The sequence below is a fragment of the Panthera onca genome, chromosome B1, assembly GCF_046562875.1.
Source record: "Panthera onca isolate mPanOnc1 chromosome B1, mPanOnc1 haplotype 2, whole genome shotgun sequence".
NCBI classification, from domain to species: domain Eukaryota; kingdom Metazoa; phylum Chordata; class Mammalia; order Carnivora; family Felidae; genus Panthera; species Panthera onca.
In genome coordinates this window covers 154294532-154319687 of record NC_138342.1, presented here as the reverse complement: position 1 = coordinate 154319687, position 25156 = coordinate 154294532, and the positions used below count along the sequence as shown (strand labels likewise).

At 38.4% G+C, this 25156-nt stretch overlaps 1 protein-coding gene across 1 annotated transcript in view; it reads right to left on the bottom strand.

Annotated features, from left to right (window-relative positions):
* Positions 1–24851, bottom strand: part of KIF13B (kinesin family member 13B) — a 198572-nt gene extending 173721 nt beyond the window's left edge. Inside the window, exons 1-2 of the mRNA XM_078445580.2 lie at positions 24706–24851; positions 8872–8965 (exon numbers count right to left, since the gene is read on the bottom strand). Of these exons, the coding sequence (XP_078301706.2) occupies positions 8872–8965; positions 24706–24760 (149 nt within the window). The 5' untranslated portion in view covers positions 24761–24851. The remainder of the gene's footprint in view (positions 1–8871; positions 8966–24705) is intronic.
* Between the last annotated feature and the right edge of the window lie 305 nt (positions 24852–25156).

Sequence of the window (25156 nt, the reverse complement as noted above, 5' to 3'; positions counted from 1 at the left end):
GATGGCTCGGAGCCTGGAGCCTGTTTCCGATTCTGTGTCTCCCTCTCTCTCTGCCCCTCCCCCGTTCATGCTCTGTCTCTCTCTGTCCCAAAAATAAATAAAAAACGTTGAAAAAAAAAATTAAAAAAAAAAAAAAAAACAATGCTGGTTAGGAATGTAAAATGGTGCAGCCGCTTTGGGATAGTCTGGCAGCTCCTCAAAGTATTAAGCATGGAGTTACCACATGACCCAGCCATTCCACTCCTAGATATCTACCTAAGAGAAATGAAAACATATGTCTACACAAAGACTCGTACATAAATGTTCACAGTAGCATTATTCATAATAGCCAAAAAGTGGAACAACCCAAATATCCATCAACTGATGAACGGATAAACAAAACAGAATACAATGAAATATTATTCCACCATGAAAAGAATGAGGTACTGATAAATGCTACATGGATAAACCTCAAACACATTATGCTACATAAAAGAAGCCAATCACAGAAGACCATGTATTGTATTATTTCATTTATATGTCCAAAATTGTCAAATCTCAAATCTACAGAGATAGAAAGTAGAGTGACAGAATGATTAAAATGTCGTAAAATTGGATCGTGATGCTGGTTGCACAACTCAGTAAATATAATAAAAACTACTAAACTGTTTAAACAATGAATTACAGTGAATTACATGATATATTTATTACATTTCAATAAAGTAGTTTAAAAGTAAATAACCAAAGACATCCATCCAGTTCTTACAGGCTATGAATGAATGCCTAAATTTGGTTCTTAAATGGTCATGTAATGGGGTGCCTGTGTGGCTCAGTTGGTTAAGCCTCCGACTTCAACTCAGGTCATGATCTCACAGTTTGTGAGTTCGAGCCCCACATCAGGCTTTCTGCTGACAGTGCAGAACCTTCAGATCCTCTGTCCCAGTCTCTCTCTGCCCCTCCCCTATCTCTTCTCTTCTCTCTCTCTCTCTCTCTCAAAAATGAATAAACATTTTAAAAAATGTTAATTGTTGTGTAAGGACTCCTAGTGGTCTTGAGGTAAGAACTATGTTCATAATAATACCGTTATTTGCCTTTTTCATTGTTTCAAAAACAATAGTGGGTTTAACTGCTGGGACTTTCTGCATGGTGACACTAAAGGATTCTGGTTATTGATAGTCTTGCATTATTCACTGCCACACACCCAGAGCCAAAATATATATATATGTATATATATATATATATATATTTTTTGTCTCACTTCAGAATGTCCTCAATAAGGAGGAAAAATTATTAATTTTATTCAATCTCAACTCTTGAATACAATCTTTTTAAAATTATGTGTGACAAAATGAAGCACTTCTGCTGCATACCAAAATGTAAAAATATGTGATTGATTCCATGAGTCGTGGGCCAAACTAGTCACTTTTTTAATAGAATAGCATTTTTACGAGGAACAACTGTCAGTTCCCATGGGAAAATGCATTCCCATTTCCAAATTCACCTATACATAATTTTATAACATAACTGTTTCATAAAGTAGATGCTGCCACTCTCCATGGGAAATCACACCTTACTCCCTTTTAAAACAATATTAGTATTTCAATGGACTTTAGCCAGGGTTAGTAGGAAAGGCCTGTTTGGTGGGTAGATGAGGGAAGGAATAAGGCAAAAGGCAGAAGATCAACCTCAGCCTAAGAAACTATTTTGCCCTATCATGGTGACAGGCTAACTAGCATTAACATTTATTACAGGATAAAATTTTAGTAAGTTTTAAGAGTTTAAGTTTTAAGTTTTGGGTTTTTTTTTTTTAAGTTTATTTATTTTGAGAGAGAGACACACACACAGAGAAAGAATACCAAGCAGGCTCTGCGCTGTCAGCACAGAGCCCAATGCGGAACTCGAACCTACAAACCATGAGATTGTGACCTGAGTTGAAATTAAAATTTTCTTTTGATTTAGACCAAATAAGGCTTAAAGGTTTATTCAGTTATTTAAAAGGAGACTGTTCTTGGGAATGCAAGCTGGTGCAGCCACTCTGGAAAACAGTATGGAGGTTCCTCAAAAAATTAAAAAAAGACCTACCCTGTGACCCAGCAATTGCACTACTAAGTATTTATCCAAGGGATATAGGTGTGCTATTTCGAAGGGACACATGCACCCCCATGTTTATAGCAGCACTATCGACAATAGCCAAAGCATGGAAAGACCCCAAACGTCCATCAATAGATGAATGGATAAAGAAAATGTGGTGTGTGTGTGTGTGTGTGTGTGTGTGTGTGTGTGTGTGTGTATATATATATATATTGGAGTATTACTCGGCAATCAAAAAGAATGAAATCTTGCCATTTGCAACTACATGGATGGAACTGGAGGGTATTATGCTAAGTGAAATTAGTCAGTCAGAGAAAGACAAATATCATATGACTTCACTCATATGAGGACTTTAAGAGACAAAACAGATGAACATAAGGGAAGGGAAACAAAAAATAATATAAAAACAGGGAGGGGGACAAAGCATAAGAGACTCAAATATGGAGAACAAACAGAGGGTTACTGGAGGGGGTGAGGGAGGGGGGATGGGCTAAACATGTAAGGGGCATTAAGGAATCTACTCCTAAAATCTCTGTTGCACTATATGCTAACTAATTTGCATGTAAATTTAAAAAAATAAAAGTATGATGTTGAATAAACAAACAAATAAATAAATACATACATACATACATAAAAGGAGGCTGTTCTATACCATGGTATTATTTGTAACTTAAAGTGCTCCTAAATGCTAAGAATCAAACATTGAGAATTATAATTGTAAAAACGTACCAAAAATAGATAATGAATTGGTCATTAGCTCTAAAAGATGATCTGTGAACATGGTGCTTATGAAGATTTGAAAAACCCCCAGGACGAATCTAGAAAACTAAACTGATTCAGGGCAAGAAAGTAATTCCAAAAAAACAGTTAATTGTACTAGTAGTCCAAGCCGTGTGGCACCGCATGAGAAAATACATAGAGTAAATCTGTGAGTGTGTACCCAGTCCTCCATACACAAGAAAAAGATCGGTCTGGTGGATGCAAATGTATCAGTCTCTAGTGGGTTTTTTTGTTTTTGTTTTTTAATATTTATTTATTTTTGAGAGAGAGACACAGAGCATGAACAGGGGAGGGGCAGAGAGAGAGGGAGACACAGAATCTGAAGCAGCCTCCAGGCTCTGAGCTGTCAGCACAGAGCCTGACATGGGGTTCAAACCCACGAACCACAAGATCATGACCTGAGCCAAAGTCAGACGCTTAACTGACTAAGCCACCCAGACGCCCCATAGTCTCTAGTGTTTTGAGTATTGTAGAAATAGAAATACTTCGTCCGTAATCTTTTCCATATTTGATAAAATGTCCTTTTGTTCTTACCCTATGCTCATAAGCAATGTTTTGATCTGGTTTCCCAAATTAGTTGATACTAAGGAGAAGCTTGATGGCAGGGACTATTTTATTCACTGTAAACATAAAATGAAGGGTCATAGCTTTCTAACAGATGGCATGTTAGTCCCTAAGTGCTCCATCAACTTTGGGCAAACTAGATCAAATTAAGTTTCTGACCTTGCACAGCTGAAATTTTTATAGAACTAGGTAATTTCTTGATAAGCATATATACTCTATTATTGAACTGAATATATTTTGTTTTAAAATTTTTTACTTCCTTTATGAAGTTATATTATATCTCACTGAATATACCATAAATACAGCCCATAATAATAACAGTAATATTTAAACTAATAGCTAACAGGGGCGCCTGGGTGGCCCAGTCAGTTAAGCGTCTGACTTCGGCTCAGGTCATGATCTTGCTGTTCGTGAGTTCGAGCCCCACATAGGGCTCTGTGCTGACAGCTCAGAGCCTAGAGCCCGCTTCGGATTCAGTGTATCCCTCTCTGCTCCTCCCCCACTTGCACTCTGTCTCTGTCTCTCTCTCAAAAATAAACATTAAAAAAATTTTAATAAAGTAATAGCTAATATTTATATATGGTTTATTATATACCAGGCACTGCCATCTTACATATTTTAACTTGTTTAAATTGCCATAACAACCTACAAGCAGGTACTGATGTAATCTCTACTTTATAGGTGAATAAACAGAGGCAAAGGACAATTAAGTAACCTGCTCCACAACACACATGGTAAATGGTGAGGCTGAGATTTAATCCACTATTTCTGGCTCCAAAGTTGGCATTCTTAATCTCTTCTCTAGCCTTGTGTTATCAATTTTCTGAATTTTAAGCATCTTACTTTATAGAACAGTTTTGAAATTCCATATCTAGCACAGCAAAAAATATTTCCCAAATTCCCATGATGAAGCTGTTATGTTGGAAATAGTTTACCCATTCAACTATAGCTTCTATTAGTTTTAATAAGCACAAACATCAAATCATACAACTGCCAGAAGTTAACACAAAACTAATCAGAAAAATATACAAATCATTACTTTAAAATGTATATATGTTCACTTTCAAAGTATACCAACTTGAGTTGTTAAGTATACATATAAAATTAGTCATGATTTTACATTAATAAAATTGGATACTATTCTAAAAGCAAGGATTTTATAGCTTTTAAAGAAAAAATATTAATTTGAGTCTTTCTGACTACTAAACTTAAGTCCTAAACTGACTAGAGCCTTAAACAGACTCAAATCACTTACATGTTAACTTCAAATTTCTGGCTCTCTAGTTATAAATATGCTAGCATAACTTGTTGTTTTATGGATTAGCCATTCTACAAGCTAGATTGTAATTAACCACACATCACATAAAATAGCTTTTTATTTATGCTTTCCTTCCAATTATTCCTCAGATTTAATAAAGTCAACACATATCACTAGACTGCTATATTCCAAAATTTCTATTTTCTCTTTTTACCTTGATATTATATTAAAAGAAAAAGCATTTCTCCAGAAGCAATCTTTTTTGTTTTTTTTAAGTTTATTTCTTTATTCTGAGAGAGAGAGAGAAAGAGAGACAGCAGGGAAGGGGCAGAGAGAGAAGAAGAGGGAGAGTCCCAACCAGTCCCCACGTTGTCGGTGCAGAGCCGGATGCAGGGCTCAATCTCGTGAACCGAGAGATCATGATCGGAGCCAAGATCAAGAGTCAAATGCTCAACCAGGCACCCAGAGGCAATCTTTTGTTTTACTAGCAATGTTCTTGGTTGTTTTTTTTTTTTCTTTAAGTTTATTTATTTTCTTTTAGTTACCTCTACACCCAACATGTGAGCTTGAACTCACAACCCTGAGCTCAAGAGTCACATGTTCTTCAAACTGAACCAGCCGGCATCCCAGCAATGTTCTTGTTTTTTCTCTGGATGCCAATTACAGGAGTGTATTCAACTTATGAAAATTATGAAGCCATGTATACTTCGCTATATGTATATTATATATGTCAATAAAAAGCTGTTTTTTAATGGGTGTCTGACTGGCTCAGTAGGAAGAGCATGTATGCTTGATCTTGGAGTAGTGGGTTCGAGCCCTACGTTAGGTGTAGAGATTACTTAAATAAATAAGCTTTTTTTAAAAAGCTGTTTCTTAAGTCTGTGCTTAACTTTCCTTCATCAAAAACCATTACATATCAACCTTACTGGCAGCTGTCATTTTAAAAAAAAAAACAAACTTTTTTTTACAATGTTCTATAGCACTGAGTGATATTCGACTTGTATTTTCAGCACATGGAAAAAAAGAGCCATCCAAGATGTTCTGTGAAACCAAGAAAAGCTATTTGATTCTTTCAGAAACCCCTAAGATTTAAAGATCTCAAAAGGAAAGAAAACATTTTTCAGCTTTTATATTGTCATGTTTTTCTCACAACAACTTTATCAGGTAGATACTATTACACACTTGTGGGAGACTGTGTTTTCCAAAGACAGCCACAACAATACATATCCCATCCCAAAGGCTTTTCTCATGTGACACTGATGTTCCTCCATTAAAAGATTAGTCTATGTTCTCTCTCTCTCTCTCTCTCTCAAAAATAAATAAACATTAAAAAAAAAAATTTAAAGGGCGCCTAGGTGACTCAGTTGGTTGAGGGTCCAACTTCAGCTCAGGTTATGACCTTGCAGTCTGTGAGTTTGAGTCTCACGTCGTCGGGCCCTGTGCTGACAGCTCAGAGCCTGGAGCCTGCTGAGGATTCTGTGTCTTCCTCTTTCTCTGCCCCTTCCCCACTCGCATTCTGTCTCTCTCTCTCTCTCTCAAACATAAATAAACATTAAAAAAAAAAGATGAGTTTATGCCTCCTCTTCTGGAAACTGTTTAGATCTTTATACCAACCTGAGTAAATAAATGGGACAGAAGATACCGTGTGACTCCCAAGGTTAGGACATAAAAGCCAGTACTATTTCCACCTGGCTTTCTCACTCTCTCAGGACACTTGCCACCAGATTGTGAGTAGGTATTCTGCCTACCACCCCAGCTACACTCAAGCCAATAGGCAGCATTAACCACCAGACCTGGGTGACTGGGCCTTTTCCAGATGATTCCCATACCCAGCATTCAAGTCTTCCAGCTACACCCCAGACAGCATGGGGCAGAGACAAGCCCTCCCTGCTTTGTCCTGTCTGAATTCCTGACCCACAGGAAACCATAAGATAATAAATGATTATTGTTTCTTAAGCCACTAAGCTATTAAAAGTAACTGGTTATGCAGCAATAAGAACTAAAACACTTTATAAATAAGGATCACAGGTGGGTAACCATCTACCAAATGGCAAAGCCAGAATTCGAATCCATGTCAGCCTATAGGTAAAGCCTATACCCTTCCTACCATAGGATATTGCCTCCATGTTTGTTCCGAGATACCCACATTTTCAAATAAAGCAACAATCTCCAGATTGAGAATTCTAAGAGCAATAAACAGCCTCCAGTATTAATGACTTCAATTAATACTTAGGACAATAGGTCATTCAGTTAGCAAGCTCAAAATTCTAGCATTATTTTTGACACATCTATACCCTTCACACCCTAATAACATCCTATCTAACAGTACCCATATCCTAGTGATGCTTACAAAATCTATGTTGGGGTGCCTGGGTGGCTCAGTCCGTTAAGCATCCCACTCTTGATTTCAGCTCAGGTTATAATCTCACGGTTTGTGAGTTCAAACCCTGTATCCAGTTCTGCGCTGACAGTGTAGAGCCTGCTTGGGATTCTCTGTCTCCCTCTCTCTCTGCCCCTCCCCTGCTTGCACTCTCTCCCTCTCCCTCTCAAAACAAGTAAATAAACTTAAAAAATTTTTTTTCTACATCAATGACAATAAACCTGGACAATTACAGAACAATCACTAATTTGATCTTCAGAAAACACTTCTATTAGATAGGTAAGGCATACGCCATACAGATGAGGCTCAAAAAAAGTCAAAAATAACTAGCTACTAATTTAGTAGCTACTTAATAGTTAAAAACATCATGGTTAAGTAGGGATTCAATTTAAGATTTTCTGACACTAAGTTCAGTGCTCTTTCAACTCAAAGAATCTGAAAAAACATTTATGGATCACTTCTCGGCCTTTTGTCTAAGATCAAGTGTGAAAGAACATTTATGCAATGCCTTCTGTGTATATTTCCACATACAACATTTTCTCTACAAATTTAAGTTATCTACTTCATGCTAAGCACCATGGAAGGCACTGTTTAATTTATGTTCTTCACTCTGACTAAAGCTGATCTCTATGAAAAGCCAGTCTTTCCCCACTTGGAACCATTCTCTATATGGCCAATTAACAACTTTTCCTAATCTACCTGCTTAACCACAGTGTTTAAAAACTGTCAAAGATGACATCTTACCCATAAAAATAAAGGTCAAATTTCCTTATCTTCTTTCAAGATCTTCTGTAATCTGATCATACCTTATTTTATTAAATTGACTTCCCTGCACTTGCTCAGAAAAACCAAATAAATCTCTTGCTTCTTCCCCAAATTCGCTTTCTTAACACTTTCTTGCTCTTTTTTTGTTTATACTGTCATCCAAATCTGTAAGTGATTCATCTTCAACCCTTGACAGACAGTCCCTTCCCTCCAACACCTTACAATCCACCATTGAGCTACAAGTAACAATCTAAAATAATGTATAATAATTCAGTTGGGTAGTATACATTATAGTTTACAGGGATTTAGAGGGGAGGAATCACTGAGGGATGCAGCAATGCCTTCAGGAAGAAGTAACACTTGAAATGGGCTCTAACTGACAGACAGGATTCAAAGTGGCAGAAGTAAAAGCAGCCCAAGCTGAAGAACAACCTAAAGGCCTTCTCTTCTACTCTACTTCTTCCCATTTACATCTCACTAATCCTTTAGCCAAGATCATCTCCTTCAAGGCTTCCTCAGTTACTCCACCATCTTACCTAAAGTTCTCTTCTCTGAGCTTCTGGTACAACTGCTATCTACAACACTCGCTCTAACACGTAATCATTCCATATTATAGACCTTCCTCTTTGACTTGACAGCTACATGTCTCTACATAGTCATTAGGCATTTGTTATCTGCTAAGCTGAACTCAACTCAGCAGCCATTGTTGCTTTCAGTCATTTAAAAATCCACTGAACAGGGGCACCGGGGGGGGGGGGGGGGGGGGGGGGGGGGGGGAGGGTTCAGTTGGTTAAGTGTCTGACTTCAGCTCAGGTCATGATCTCGCCATTCATGGGTTTAAGCCCCATGTCAGGCTCTGTGCTGATGGCTCAAAGCCTGGAGATTGCTTCAAATTCTATGTCTCCCTCTCTCTCTAACCCTCCCCAACTCACGCTCTGTGTCTCTCTCTCTCTGTCAAGAATAAACACTAAAAAATTGTTTTAAATAAATAAATAAATAAATAAATAAATAAATAATAAAAATCCATTGAACATAACACTGTTTCTTAACTTACCGGGCATCTCCTTTGGAAAGATTAGTATTTACAGGACTAAGAATAACCTTGTTTGCATCTACATCCACCACACATTTGGTATGCAAGTCAATTTCTGCAGATGAAAAAAGAAAAAAAAAACAGAGAAAATAGTCATTTTTAAAGTAGTTTATTTCAGAAAAAATCATTTGACAAAAATCCAACACTCTTTACACTCAACAAGAAGGGAACCTAGAAGGGAACCTCTCAACCTGATAAAGGACATCTACAAAAGCCTGCAGTTAATACCGTATTTGATGGTGAAAGACTAACATCAGGAATAAGAAAAGGATATTCTATGACTGCAACTTCTGTTCAACATTGTTCTAGAAGTTCTGGTCAGGGCAGTTAGGCAAGATAAACAAAAAGGATCCAGATTGGAAAGAAAGAAGTGAAACTATCTCTACTTGCGATGATATGGTCCTTATAGACAGAAAATCTTAAGGAATCAGGGGTGCCTGGGTACCTCAGTCAGTTGAGAAGAGGACTCTTGATTTTGGCTCAGGTCATGATCCCAGGGTCATGGGATGGAGCCCTGTGTTGGGCTCTTTGCTGAGCATGGAGCATGCTTAAGATTCTCCCTCCCCCTCTCTCTCTCCCTTTACCCCCTCTTCCCACACGCACTCTCTCTCTCTCTAAATAAATAAATTAAATTAAAAAAAGAAAATCCTAAGGAACCCATTTTAAAACTATTAGAATAAACAAGTTTTGCAAAGTTGTAGGATACAAGATCAATACCGTATACAAAAAGCAGTTGTGTTTCTATACACCAGCAATTAAAAAAAAAAAAAAAAACCGAAACAAGAAAACAATTTCATTTATAATGACATCAAAAAGATTTAAATACTTTTGAAAAGTATTAAAAGAATATAAAATAGAATATAAAAGAATAAATTTAAAAGAAGTGCAAGACAGGGACACCTGGGAGGCTCAGTTGGTTGAGAGTCCAACTCTTGGTTTCAGCTTAGGTTATGATCCCAGAGACATGGGACTGAGCCCCACATAGGGCTCTGTGCTGAGCATGGAGCCTGCTTAGGATTCTCTCTCTCCCTCCACCCCTCTCCCACACCTGCACTCTCTCTTCCTAAAAGCAAAAAAAAAAAAGTGTAAGACTTGTACAATGAAAATTCCAAAACACTGCTGAAATTCAAGACTTAAATACATAGAAAATTATTTTACATTCATTAACTGAAAGACTTAATACTATTAAGATGACAATATATCCCAAATTGGTCTACAAAATTCAAGATAATCCCTATCAAAATCCCAGTTAGCTTGTTAGCTTTTTTTTTTTTAAAACAAAAATTACCAAGGTAATCCTAAATCTATATAGAAATGCATACAACCAGGAATAGCCAAATAATCTTGAAAAAAACAAAATAGAAAGACTACATTCACCAATGTCAAACTTAACTAGAAAGCTATAGTAATCAAGACAGTGCAGTGCTACTATAAGGACAGAAGGACAGACATATAGATTAATGGAATAGACAGTCCTGAAATAGACTTGTCACATTTATGGCCAACTGATTTTGACAAGACAATCCAGTGGGGAAACTACAGTCTTTCCAGCAAATGGTGGTGGGACAACTGGATATCCATACACACAAAAATGAACACCATACACAAAAACTAATTCCAACAGATCATAGAAATAAATACGTAAGAGCTAAAACTATAAAACTCATAAGGAAAAAAAAAAAAAAACATGAGTAAATGCACATGATGTTGGGTTAGGTAATAGTTTCTTAGACACCAAAAGCACAAACACAAAAGAAGAAAACAGATAAACTGGAAAGCATCAATATGAAAAACCTTTGTACTTCAATGGACGCCATCAAAAGAGTAAAAAGACAACCCACAGAATTGAACAAATATCTAATAAGGGGCTTACCTCAGAAAATATAAAGAACTCTTACAACTCAATAATAAAAAGACCAATAATCCAACTTTTAAATGGGCAATGATCTGAACAGATATCTCTCAAAAAAAGATACAAAAATGGCCAATAAGCAGAAAAGATGCTCAACAGATTACACATTAGGAAATGTAAATCAGAAGTACAATGAGATACCACTTCACACCCACTAGCATAACGATAGTCAAAAAGATAATAACAAGTGTTAATGAGTATGTGGAGAAAATGGAATCCTCATACATCACTGATGGGAATATAAAATGGTGCAGTTACTTTGGAAAACAGTCTGGCAGCTCCTCAAAAAGTTAAACAGAGAGCTGGTATATGACCCAGTAATTCCACTCCTACATATATATTCAAGAGAAATGACAATCTAGGTCCACACAAAAGCTTGTGCATAAATGTTCATAACCCTAGTATTTGGCTATTCATAACAGCCAAAAAGTGGAACAAGCCAAATGTCCATTAACTAATAAATGGATAAATTTATTATATCCATAAAATGGAACATTATTTGGCAATTAAAAGGAATAAGGTACTGATACATACTACACGACATGAACAAAGCTTGTGTGAACTGAAAAAAGTCAGTTACAAAATACCACATGTTATATGATTCTACTCATTTGAAATGTCCAGAATAGGCAAACAAGACACAGAAAATAGACTAGTTATTCCTATGGCTGTGGAGTGACTGCTAATGGGTATGACAGGGTTTTTTTAAATTGAGGTATAATTGACATATAACATTGTATTAGTTCCAGGTATAAAACATGTAAAATGATTCCATATTTATGTATATTGCAAAATGTTCACCACATAAGTCTAATTAACATCTGTCACCATATGCAATTACAAAAAAACTTTTTTCATTATGAGAATTCTTAAGATCTACTCTCTTAGCAACTTTCAAATATGCAATACACTATCACTAACTATAGTAACCATGCTGTTACATGGGTATAGTTTTCTTCTGGGGGTATGAAGATATATTACAATTGATTATGCTGATAACTGCACATAATAAAAACCACTGAATTGGTTGAATTGTATGATATGTGAATTATATCTCAATAAAGCTATTTTTTTGTAAGTATAGGCCACGGCATGTTTATGTTCTCATATTTTTATATTCTAATATTTTTCTGACCCAAAGTATGAAACCATTTGTTTGCCTTATTGCCATTACCAAAAGATAAACCCTAAGGAAAGGAGCTGCACTGCCCTGGAGCTATTTTGTATTTCCCAAAGAACCTTGGCCAAATGTCAATGTCACCTCATTATAACTTAGAAGTATTTCCACTCCCAGGAAAGGTCATTTATTTTTTACATTTTAACTTACATAACTGAGACAAATTTAAAAAAAAAAAGCAAAACAAAAAATTCCCTCCCTGTACCTGACACAATTTTACTTATATTGGTTATTCTACATTTGTTCTCAAAGATGTATTCTAGAAGTATAAAAAATTTAGCAGTCTTTCTTTTAGCCAACACATTTTTTTAGGCAAAGAAAACTGAAAGGAAAACTACAGAGTTAGGTGTGGAAGACTAATCCCAAAGCAGCAAATGTTCCACTGTGGTCAACTGACACTAAAGTCTATAGCCCCAGAGCTCAAGAAAGTTTATAATCATACTTTGTTAACACCACTTCTTAATGGTGTCTGACCACATTGTATTGGCTGGCCCCTCACAGTCAAATCTATATTATACACAAATGCATTATCAACCCTCCGGAAACTGTGCTGTGACTCAGAATCTACTGTCTCACCACCCACCACAAAATTAGTTATTAGTGTCTTGCAAGAGTGTTTGGTCTGAGCAAAGGAGCTGTGTGTATAGTTCTGCATGCAAAAGTACACATTAGAATGCATGCCTGAAAAACTGTAAATCCAGTATTTTCTCACTAAGTGCTCTGCCATCATTTTAAATGATCTTGAATTGAAAAGGGATCCAAACATTTTCCTTCAACATTTGTATACTTTTTCCTTATTCTCTTCATAGCTCCTCCCTTCTCTGCCTCTTCTTCATGACTTCAATAGATACAACTAATAATTTGGGAGCATTAATGACATCATGAAGGAACCAACGCCTGGAAAATCCTATATAATACACAGAATCACCTAATAACTAATATCCAACCTAAATTCATTCTGTCCTGAAGACTGCAACACTTAGAAATGTCCCTACATCGAACACTCATGAAAGGTGGCCTTTAAAATATTCACAATTATCTTTATTTCATTACTTCAGTTTTTTTTTTTAATGTTTATTTATTTTTGAGAGAGACAGACAGAATGCAAACAGGGGAAGGGCAGAGAGAGGGAGACACAGAATCTGAAGCAGGCGCCAGGCTCCAAGCTATCAACACAGAGCCCAATGTGGGGCTCAAACTCACAAACCACGAGATCATGACCTGAGCCAAAGTTGGAAGCTCAACCGACTGAGCCACCCAGACACCCCTCATTAGCTCAGTTTTTAATCAAACAAAATTCCCACTCCAATTCTGTTGATTGATGAATAGATATTAAGACAAGGCTTTTCACAAGACTGTTTAGAATATGGGTGGAACATCTAGGACACACACGCAAGCAAATAAAATCTGTGAGATCTGAAGAGAGTTTAAGGATCAGATATATGAAAAACATTTAATATAAAATGCTATAGCTAGAGTACCATCAAATGCTACTAGTTGGTTGAATTCAATTATACTGCAACAAGATTCTAAATATGATATGTTCTCCATTTAAGACTTCTTGATCTATACTGCTTAGAAAGTAAGTAGTAGTTAAATAACAGTAACAAATTTAGGCCCTAACTTTAATGTGAATTTTAAAAATTAAAAAAAAATTTTAAAACACCTACCAAAAATTCAAAAGATAAGCAGCTTCCTCTTAGTTTGGAGCAATACTTAGATTAAAAAGATAAGGACCTGGAGCACCTGGTGGCTCAGTCAGTTAAGCGTCCGACTTTGGCTCAGGTCATGATCTCACGGTTTGTGAGTTTGAGCCCCGCGTCAGTCTCTGTGCTCCAGCTCGGAGCCTGGAGCCTGCCTGGATTCTGTGCCTCCCTCTCTCTCTGCCCCTCCCCCGCTTGTGCTCTGTCTCTCTCTATCAAAAATAAATAAAATGTAAAAAAAAAAAATTTTTTTTTAAAGATAAGGACCTAACTTCTATGAGCTGCCTTTGCAAAAACTGCATTAAAGTATACCCATGTGCACAGCAGTAGTCACAATACCCAAAAGGTAGAAACAATCTAAGTGTCCATCAATGAATGAATGGAAAAACAAAATGTGGTATAATTCAATGTAATATTATTCAACCTTAAAAAGTAATGAAATTCTGCTAAAACATGGATGAACCTTGAAGACATTATGCCAAATGAGATATACTGGTTGTAACAGGTCAAATACTATATGATTCCACTTATAAGAGGTACCTAGAGTAATCAAATTCATAGAGATAGGAAGTAAGATGGTAGATGCCAGGGGCTGGGCCTAAGAGTCAACAGAGGAGTTTCATGGATACAGAGTTTCAGTTTTACAAGATAAAAAACGTTCTAGGGGTGGATAGTGGTGATGGTTGCACAACAACTTAATGCCGCTAAACTTCACCCTTAAAAATGGTTTAAGATGGTAAATTTTGTTATATATACTTAACACAATAAAAAAAAAGGCACTAAACACTCACGACTATTATAATAAGTAACACATGGACAACAGCTTATACCTAGCGAAGTCTATAATAATGAGATTGGGATTTAATTAGTACTATGTCTGAAAACCAATAAAAAACCAGAATGATCTTAAAGTTAAGTAATACTATAAGTTTATGTCATGACTAATTGAGTTTTATCATACTTAGAGCCATGAATGCTTTGACGTATCCATGAGTCCTTAAAAAAAGGAAATTTACTCCACTAACATTAAAGATCCCATATTATTTCCCAAACAGGATCCTCTTCTAGGTCAAGTTCCTCAAGATGAATATTAAAATATTAACAGCTGACAATTCAGCTTACTCAGCCAGCAAATTAGTCACCCTGTACAAGTGAACAATCATTTGAAACAAGTCTTTCTTCAATGCATAAATCAACTATGGCTCGTTCCTCAATGACATCACAGTGAAAGACAGGCAGGGTCTGGGACACTCCCTTTACATAACTCATGTTGCATCTGAGGAAATGTATCATTCTCAGTGTGAATAAAATAATTCTGACTTGCTCATTTACTAATCTGTTCTCTAATTCTCCAGAAAATTATTAATAATTTTCAAACCACATATACTACTCAGAAGTGTAAATGTACTTCCCTTTACCTACCAGTCACATTCCTAAAGAGCTTATTGTATCTTACTCTTAAATTCAATAGTCAATTGATTTTCAACAAGGGTGCCAAGAAAATCCAGTGGGGAAAGAACAGTCTTTTCAATAAGTGGTGCTGGGACAACTGGATATCCATATGCAGAAGAATAAAATGGAACCTTTACTTCACGTCACATTCAAAAATTAACTCCAAACAGACCAAAGACCTAAATACATAAAACTATAAAACTCTTAAAACATATAGACATAAATCCATGTGACCTTGAGTAAGGTAATGATTCCTTACATATGATATCAAAAGCACAAGCAACTAAAGAAAAAAAAAAAAAAAACGGATACATTGGACCATATCAAAATGAAAAATTTTATAGGCTTCAGGGGTGCATGGCTGACTCACTTGGTGGAGCATACAAGTCTTAATCTCGGGGTTGTGAGTTCAAGCCCCACATTGGGTGTAGAGATGACTTAAAAATAAAATCTTAAAAAAAAAATGTGTGCTTCAAAAGACACCATTAATAAAATGAAAAGGCAACCCACAAAAATCAAGAAAATGTTTGCAAATCATTTATCTGATAAGGGACTGGTATCCAGAATATATAAAGAACTCCAACAGCTCAATAATAAAAAGACAACCCAATTTTTAAAACAATGATGATTTGAATAGAAATCTCTCCAAAGATATACAAATGACCAATAAACACATGAAAAGATGTTCAACATCATTAGATACTGGAGAAATGCAAATCAAAACCACAATGAGGTACTACTTCACACACACTAGGATAGCAATAATCAAAAAGATAAAACAAGTACTGGCAAGGAAGGACATGGAGAAAAACTTTCATACATGGTTGGTGGGAATGTAAAATGGTGCAGTCACTTTGGAAAACAATTTAGGAGTTCCTCAAAAGTCAGAATTACTATATGACCCAGCAATTCCACTTCTATGTGCGTGTGTGTAGTATATATGTGTGTATGTGTATGTACGAACGTGTATGTATATATGTACATATATATATATCATATATATACACACACACATACCCAAAAGAAGTAAAAATATACATCCACACAAAAAGTTATATACATAAATGTTCATAGCAGTATTCAAAATAGCTAAAAAAGTAGAAACAAGCCAAATGCCCATCAACTAATGAATAGGTAAACACATGCAGCATATCCATATCGTATAATACTATTCTACTTTAAAAAAGAATGAGTACTGACTCATGCTACAACAATGGATAAACCCTGAATACATTATGCCAAGTGAAAAAAGTCAGATACAGAAGTCCACACACTGCATGATTCCATTTACATGAAACGTTCAGAATAGGCAAATCCATAGAGACAAGAAGTAGAACAGTGGATGCCCGGGACAGGGGAGAGGGGTAGGTGTGTGCTGGAGGACAGAGGGTGTCAGGAGGGTGGACAGTGACTGCTAGTGGGGTCAGAGTCTCTTTGGGATGATGAATATGTTCTGCCATTGGATAATGGTGATGGGTACACAACTCTGCAAAAACACTAGAACCACTGAATTGTACGCTTTTGATGAGTCAATTATATCTCAAAAAAATTAGCAAGAATGACCCCACTGCCCTCAACAGATATAAAATATGGTTAGAGCCCTTTAATTAAATTTCTGAACATTGCTCTGAAGATCCCAGTCAAGCCAATCCTTCTTACTCTCAAATAACAACGTCACAATCCACCTCATCAAGAAAATTAAGGACTCCAGGGCTTTCCCATTATATAATTATCCTCTTCTTCCCATATTTCAAAAATTTCCCTCTCTTGGCTTTTTCTGTCTACCACAAGGCTCAAACATCTCTCAGACTCAAAGGGGAAAAAGGTCTGTTCCTAGGACACCTCCGGATGCCACTCTATCCTTCCCTTCTAAATGGAGTTTTTTGAGGGGTGCTTGAGTGGCTCAGTCAGTTGAACATATGACTCTTGATCTCAGCTCAGGTCTTGATCTCAGGGCCATGAGTTCAAGCCCCACATCAGGCATGAAGCCTACTTAAAAAAAAAAAAAAAAAAAAAAAGAATTTCATAAATGGAGTTTCTTGAAAGAATATTCATGTATACTCACTTCCACCATATTGGCAACCCACTTACATCTCAGCCCACTACCAACACACCAACACTAATTTATTCATTCAGTCAAAATTATTCTTCTGAAAATTACCACTGACCACCATATTGCCTAGTCCACTGAACACAATTCATACATGCCATTATCATACATGCCATTCCTGTGATCTCCTACTGACCATTCATCCTTTGACACATTTTCTCTCTGGGTTCCATATTACTTTTACCTGCTTCTACTTATGTCTCTCCTCTTGGCCTCTATGACCTCCTCCTTTGCACACACCTTAATTTGGTATTCTATCTTATACCTACAGTAATGACCCCCAAATCTACACACATCTCCAGTTCCTTAGGTTCAGACTCCTATGCAATAACCTTCTGGATCCACCCACTGCACTGCAGACACCTAAGAGTTTCTTCCACCTATGTACAATATCTTATTCATAGTCGTAGGTGCAGTAGGCACCACTGACTAAATATTGTTGAATGCCCAAGAACAGAACTCATCATTTCCTACACCTCCACCCTAAAACCGGCTTCTCCTATACTTCTAATGTCAGTTAATGACCCCAACATTTGTTCACTTAGTCATATAAATCATCTAAACCAGAAGCTTTACGGTCTTCCTGTATTTCCTAACTTTCAGTTGCTCTAATGCCATCTTGACATGCTCCTGCTGGTGGTATGAGCTAAGCCATAAATGCTCTTTACCCAGCACCTCTGTCAAGAATCGGTCTGCAGTCAGCAACTTTGAGAGACAAGTTTGTCCTTCGGGACAGAGAGCAGGCTTGCTTACCACTTAAAACAATGGATTCCCCAAGTCCTGTGTTCCTCAGATGCAGCGCAAACCAATTGCTTGCATGGCATCCATTTGGACACTCCACATCACCCCTGTGGGATTGGCCAGTGAGGGGAGCAACTCACAATGGCTGCTCTGCCATGAAGTCTTCTGACCCAGAAGTCCTATGTCTTCTCCTAGCATCCATGAAACAGTAACTAGCTAACTTATTAGCTTATGAGCAAGGTAAAAATACATAGATTAATTCCAACAACTTGTGTTATGTACCCCACCTACCATGCATGCCTCCCTGCCCACTGTCTTCAACTCAACCCTTACCATTCTCAAGTCCCACCCCCATTTCTTTCATTTGTAATGCACTAGCATCACTGTGTACATATGTTCTTGTAATTGACTCACCTGTGCATGCATCTCTTATTACAAACAAGACAGGGAGTCCCTTTGGTCAAAGATCATGACTTATGCTTCTCGTATATCCTGCACATCTTTGAAAATTACATAAACTCAAAAAAATGCAAGGTCCCTTTAAAGATCATCACATCCAATATAGCAGTAAAAGCACAGGCTTCAATGGGAAAGTAGGTGAAACTCAGGCTCCAAAATACTGGTCTTGTAATTCTGGGGAAATTTACTTATCCCTGTCTGAGATTTTGTTAACTGGTAATTCTATAAAGTACCTTTCAAAGTTTTGTTTAAAGAATAACATATACAAAGTACCGAACTCTGTAGCTAACAAACAGCTCTTAAAAAGGAGTAGCTATTATTCTTTTCTTCAATCAACGCATACTGAATGGGCTAATACCATCTTTCAAAGATATCTACAGCAGGGGCACCTGGGTGGCTCAGTCAGTTGAGTGTCTGACTTTGGCTCAGGTCATGATCTCATGGTTCATGAGTTCAAGCCCCACATCTGGCTCACTACTGTCAGCATGGAACCTGCTTCAGATCCTCTGTCCCTCCCCACCTTGTGCTCTCAATCAAAAATAAATTTAAAAAAATAATAAAGGTATCTCTAGCACCCAAAAGCTCAAGCCCAGTACCAATTAAGTCATGGGTTTGTGTCCTAGAGATCAATTAGTTTCACATACTTCCCCATAAATTACACTGCTCATCTCTGCCAAGTTGTTTTTTTTTTATATGTTATGTTGAACACAAGGGAAACCTGATCAGCAAGCCAAGAGATCAATAATAATCCATTTCCACTCAATAAACATCTCCATTCATCTGCTTAATGAATAGTTTTGTCAGTAGTATCCTCCATCTTCAGACCTTAAGGACTGGAAAAGTTGGACATTAGTCATTGTTTTATGGAGGTGAGGGGGTAAAAGTAAATGCCAACTCAAACAAGTTTTTATTTTATTTTATCATGTAAACTTGTACTTTCTTCTCCAAAAGCCTGTGGCCCTGTATGTATAAATCCCAATTTCAGTCACTGAGTAGACAGCAGAAACAAAACAATGTTGTAAGAGTTGTGTGTCTCATTCTCCATTAGCATATCAAGCAGATGCTAGAAAACAAGGATCTTCTGTTTTAGAAAGTATGTCAGAAATTTCCATCCACAGCCGTCCTCAACTCCAGTATCAGTCATCTCCCTGAGCCCACCAATGTCCTAAGGGTCAAAACCACCTTCCTGTATCAGAATCTCCTTGCTACCCTGCCCCTTCATTTCCTAAGGATCACGTGTGTCTTCCCAGACTGTCAGCATGTTCTCTAAGCTTCCTACTTCCTCAGTTTCACCTTGTAGTTTCACCTTGTCTTCTGAGTCATGACTGCTTACCTAAGTTTTGACCAGCCTCCTTACTCTTCCTATTCACGTGGCTTCATTTTCACAACCCGCTCTTAAATGTTGCCCAGCTGTGCCCTGAATCAGGCATCTACCCAGGCTTTTGATCCTGCTCTGAGACCTGGCAGTCTTCCTTCTCCATGCTGTGTCCGAGATCCACGCGAAGTTCTACAGAGCTAAAGAGAGCACATGGACCAGCCACCCTAACCTGGACTTCTGGGCCGAGCCAGCATTAAGGGCTCCCTGCAATTCCACCCTACCTTTCTAATCTCATCCTTCTGGCAGGCTTATCTGTCTCTGCCGCCTAAACTTGCCTGGTTCATTCCTGTTTCTGTGCCTTTGCTCTCAGGCCACACTTCCTCCTCAAAGACCCAACGCTCTCTCCTCCCCTCCTACCATGCACCCATTCCGATCTTAAGCTTCCTCCCTCTAAGTCTAACCAAGGTTCTCCCTCCCCAGAGAAGCCTTCCCTGATCACCAGGCTTCCAGGGACCTTTCACTCCTCTGAATTCCAGTATTGCCAGATCACTCACCTGGCAATCTGTGATAGGTGCTTGTTTACCTTTTAATCTTATCTTTTCACAGGACGGCCATTTCCTCATGAGCGTGACCCATGAAGCACATTTTAAAAAACTGAATATTACAATACTAGTCAACACTAAGAGTTTTTAGGATGTTAAGATTCTCCCAACAAGAATAAGCAATCTCATTTTTTCATGTTTCTTTCTAGCCCTTGCCCATCCCTGTTTACATTTTTATACAGTAATAAAATTAACAGCAAATTCAACCTTACAGTTACACATTCTGTTTTACATTCTGGTTTTTCTGCTAACATAGAAAAGTCTTCCTTGTTAAATGATGTCCATTGTCATCATTCTTAATAGATACATAACAATTTTTCCACTGAGATACTAGACTATGATTTCCTTAAGCACTGACTTCTATCAGTACATTCTTCTTTGTGTCTTTGAGCCTTTCACTGAATTAAGTACTATAAAGTGCAAAGTAAACCCTTGAGAAATACCTGTTGAAATAAATTTATTATCCATGTTTCCTAACAACTGAAATAACCCATTTCACTACTCTTCTCTCTAGCTAAACATCTAATGTAATTTTTGGTTTCACTACCTTAGACCAGATAGATAGCAAAGGTATTTTCCAAACACTTTTGGTGTAAATTTATTTACTTTGGTAATTGATTTTACGCATATTTAAATATGGGAAACCTCTTGCAAAAAGGCAGTAAGATCCCATACTATCTAATATAAGCTAGACATCTGGCAGGCATTCAGTAAATACTAAATATTTTTTAAACCATCTGAAGTCATAAAACATCAAATTCCTGAATAGGAGAGTGTCACTGATCTACCTAGTGCCATCAATTATGCTTGTAAACCTTTCGGTTCATTTAATAATTATACTGGTTAATAATGTATGAATGGGTGTTCCTTACAGTGGAAGAACACAACCAGAGTTACGTGGTGAGTTGTCCATGTCTGAAAAAGAATATGAAAAACCAAACAGTATCTGCAAATAGAACTTCAAGAGAGCATGACAAAACAGGTTTACAGCTTTTCTTCAGCTCATTTGAGTTCATATTTCAGATGAAGAAAAGCAAAACAGAAGTTGTAATGTTAAAACTAGGTAAAATTACATATAATTTTTTATATTGGGTATATTTACATATACCCAAACCCACGTATAATTTAGCAAAAAAAAGACTGAAACACTCTTACTTCCATGATAAATGTTAAATAATAAGCCAACTAACTACCTTAACACCTTAGCAGATACTGAACCACATAAAGATCTTAATGGTACATTAGAAGCTTCCTGCAAATTTCAATTTTCCTCAAAAAGTAGCCGATGAGTCCAAACATCAGAAACTACACAGTAAAACATCCTTGTAACCCATTCTCATCTCAATCTTATTTGTGAGGAGTGATATCTGAGGTTGCTTCCTGAACTAATATGCTATGAGAGAAACAGCTATGACTAAAAGTTTACTCTTTGTCACAATCATATACTACTACTTCATACACTAATTTTCACAGAAGTAATGATTAGACAAAGTAATATGATTCTTCTCAAAATTCCTGGAAAGGAATATAGTTCCATTGTAGTCTTTTTAAACAAATTCTAGATAGCAGTTTAAAAATCACTGGCTTTAGGGGTGCCTGGCTGCCTCAGTTGGTGGAGCATGCAGCTCTTGATGTTGGGGTTGTGAGTTTGAGCCCCAAGCTGGGAGTGGGATTACTTAAAAATGAAATCTTAAAAAAAAAAAAAAAAATCACTGGCTTCACAATAATAATACACTGAATTCCACAACTTCTAGATTTATGTAAATGACTACTTCATGACAAAACAGAAATAGAACCAATCTTAATTATCTGTGGTAATTACAGAAAAAAGAAGTCCGTATGCATTCAGGAAATAAGGCTAGGTAAGAGATGGCACTAAATGAAGGGGGAAGCAGTTACCAAAATAATGCACTTCTATTTACAGAGTAATGAATCTATGTATAAACCTAATTTTAAATCTTTTTTTTTGGGGGGGGGCAGGTTTGTTTGTTTTTAGCGATAGCACAAGCAGGGGTAGAGGGAGTGAGAAAGAATTCCAAGCAGGCTCCACACCCACCGTGGAGCCCCATATGGGGCTCGATCCCATGACCACAAGATCATAACCTAAGCTGAAATCAAGAATCAGACACTCAACCCACTGAGACACCCAGGCACCCCAAACCTTAATTTTAAAATGAGTTCAACCAAAGGAACAGCTAATATCCATTCCACAGTGAAAATTAGTATTCTATGTGTCCCTGGGCACTCTGATACAACAATTATTATAATCTAATTAATGACAATTTATATAGTACCTTCCCTCAAAAACTGAGATTCATGGGGCACCTGGGTGGCTCAGTCAGTTAAGCATCTGACTTGATTTAGGCTCAGGTCATGATCTCACAGTTCTCTGAGATCAAGCCCCATGTCAGGCTCTGCACTCACAGCGTGGAGCCTGCTTGGGATTCTCTCTCTGCCTCTCCCCTGCTCTCCCTCCTTCTCTCTCACTTAAAATAAATACACTTAAAAAAAAAAAAAACAAAACTGCTGCTTCAAATTGTTTCCCTCTTGTTCCCTGCCCCTCCCCCACTCATGCTCTGTCTCTCTCTCTCTCTCTCAAAAATAAATTTAAAAAAACATTTAAAAAATGTTTAAAAACTGAAATTCATGTGGGGAGGGGAAGAGGGTAGGATTCTAATGATCTGAGATGGGTCTTTTGTGATGGTTAGCTACATCTTTTTAGCACTGACATTTCCTAGTTTTTTTGTGAAAAGGAAATTTTAAGAATGTGCTGAAATCATCCTTTCAGAATCAAGTTCCAGATAAAGTTGTGTTTTATATGGCCTGCTTTTTCATTTTTTTTAAACCATTGTAATGGTAATAAACTTGAATAAAGATGCCTGAGCACCTAAGAACAAAAGCTTCTGAAAACTTTCAGAGTTCATCTAAGACCCTTTGATTTTGTCAAAGGAAAGACTGAAGACCCAAAATGTGCACTAGTTTAAGTTCTTAGGGGAAGGAGAAAAAAACAAAAAACAAAACTCTCCTAGGTCACATGACAGCCTTACACTGACCTAGCAACGCCAAAAGAAATGATCTTTTGGGAAGATCTGACTCCTAGGGAAGACATAAACCAACTTGGAAAAGAAGGACAAACCAACAAAACATACCGTCAACTGGCTGATCTGTATATCTCAATATATACAAAAGACAGCAGAGAAAAGGAAAATTGGAAAACTCGTGATTTCTACATAGACTTAACACTTGAATATGAACACAGAAGCTGCAAAAAGAGTCTTATCAATTGAAAAGTCATCTCCTGGGATTGTAACAGTGATCTCAATAACATAGCCTTGTACAGAAAGTGTTTTCAAATATATTATCTCATTGAAAGTTCCTTGCTCAGTCACGCTGCTGCTTAAGCATTAAAGCCAAAACCCAGCCCACCTCACCGCGGTACTCTTCACTCCATTCGACAGTCTAAAGAGGATTTAAAATGTACTCGGTTTATCTGCTTTCTCTACCCTCCCTGCAGAATTGAGAGAATGTCTGAAAGATACAATTTCACAAGAATCTTGGCACTTAAACTATTTATTGTTGAGAGATGACGAATATGACTTCAAGCAAAAACAAAACTATCTCAACAGTCAAAAAAGCGGGGGATGGAAGGGCATCTCCTCTCACTTCAAAGTTTTTACAATTCTTTATGACCGCCCAGTTAAACGTATAGAATGAAAAATCAAGACGAGGAATTTTTGCACTTGAGTGCTTTCTCAAGAGTAAACCAAATTCCCTGCCATTTTTTCCTGCCGCGGACCACAAAAGTGCAGGGTTGAGGTGACTGGGCCGGAGACGTGGGGCCTCGGGGTGCCTGGCCGTCCCGGCCAGGGTGGAGGGGTGAAGACCGAGGGGCGGGGGCCACTCTGACAGCTGGCAAGGAAAAAGCAGGGGACGCGTCGGTGCACGGGCGAGGAGTAGGGGCGGGGGAAGGAGGAAACGAGCCCGGGGCGAAGGACCAGAGCGCCCTCCCGCAAGGGCAGGAGAGGCGTGAGGGCGAAAGGGCGCCGGGGCGGGGCGGGCGCGCCGGCGGAAGGGGCAGCGGACCGGGACGTGGGGCCCGCCGCGTCCCGGACGCGGTGCGGGCGAGGGGAGGGGCGTCCCCGCGCAGGACGGCCGGGCGCGGGGAGACAAGGATTCGGGGTGCGCCGGCCGCCCTCTCGCTTGGTCGCGGACTGCAGGGGCGGGGCCGACCGGACCCCACACGGCGGCCGCGGGTGAGGGAAGGGCGCGCCAGGCACCTGCCGCCTCGACCGTGGCGGCCCCGGGCGGGCTCGGCTCTCACCTCTCCGGTTCATGGGCCGGATCCGCACAGCCACTTTCACTTTGGAATCCCCCATCCTGCTGCTGCCGAGACTCTCCCTCGGCTTCCGTCTGCCTCGGCCACCGGGCAACTCTTCGGGGCTGGCCGGGCGGGAGGGGGCTGCGGGAGGGAGGGGCGGGGAGGGGGCGGAGCCGGGGCGGGGCGAGGCAGGTCGCCGAGCTCTCGGCGCTCCCTGGTTGCATGACGGGACTTGTAGTCCCTGAAGGCAGTCGTGGGCAGTGGGCAGGACAGCGGCGGAGGGGCTCGGGTGGGGCAGGAGACATTAGGCGCATTTCGCTCCCTGGAACGTGTAAATGCTCCTCTGTTTCTACATCATTCTACTCTCACAGCTAGTACTGAAACATACGCCGTCGGTAGGCTGATACCACACCTGAAAATAGTTGAATAGATGACATTGGAGACCCTGAGAGCG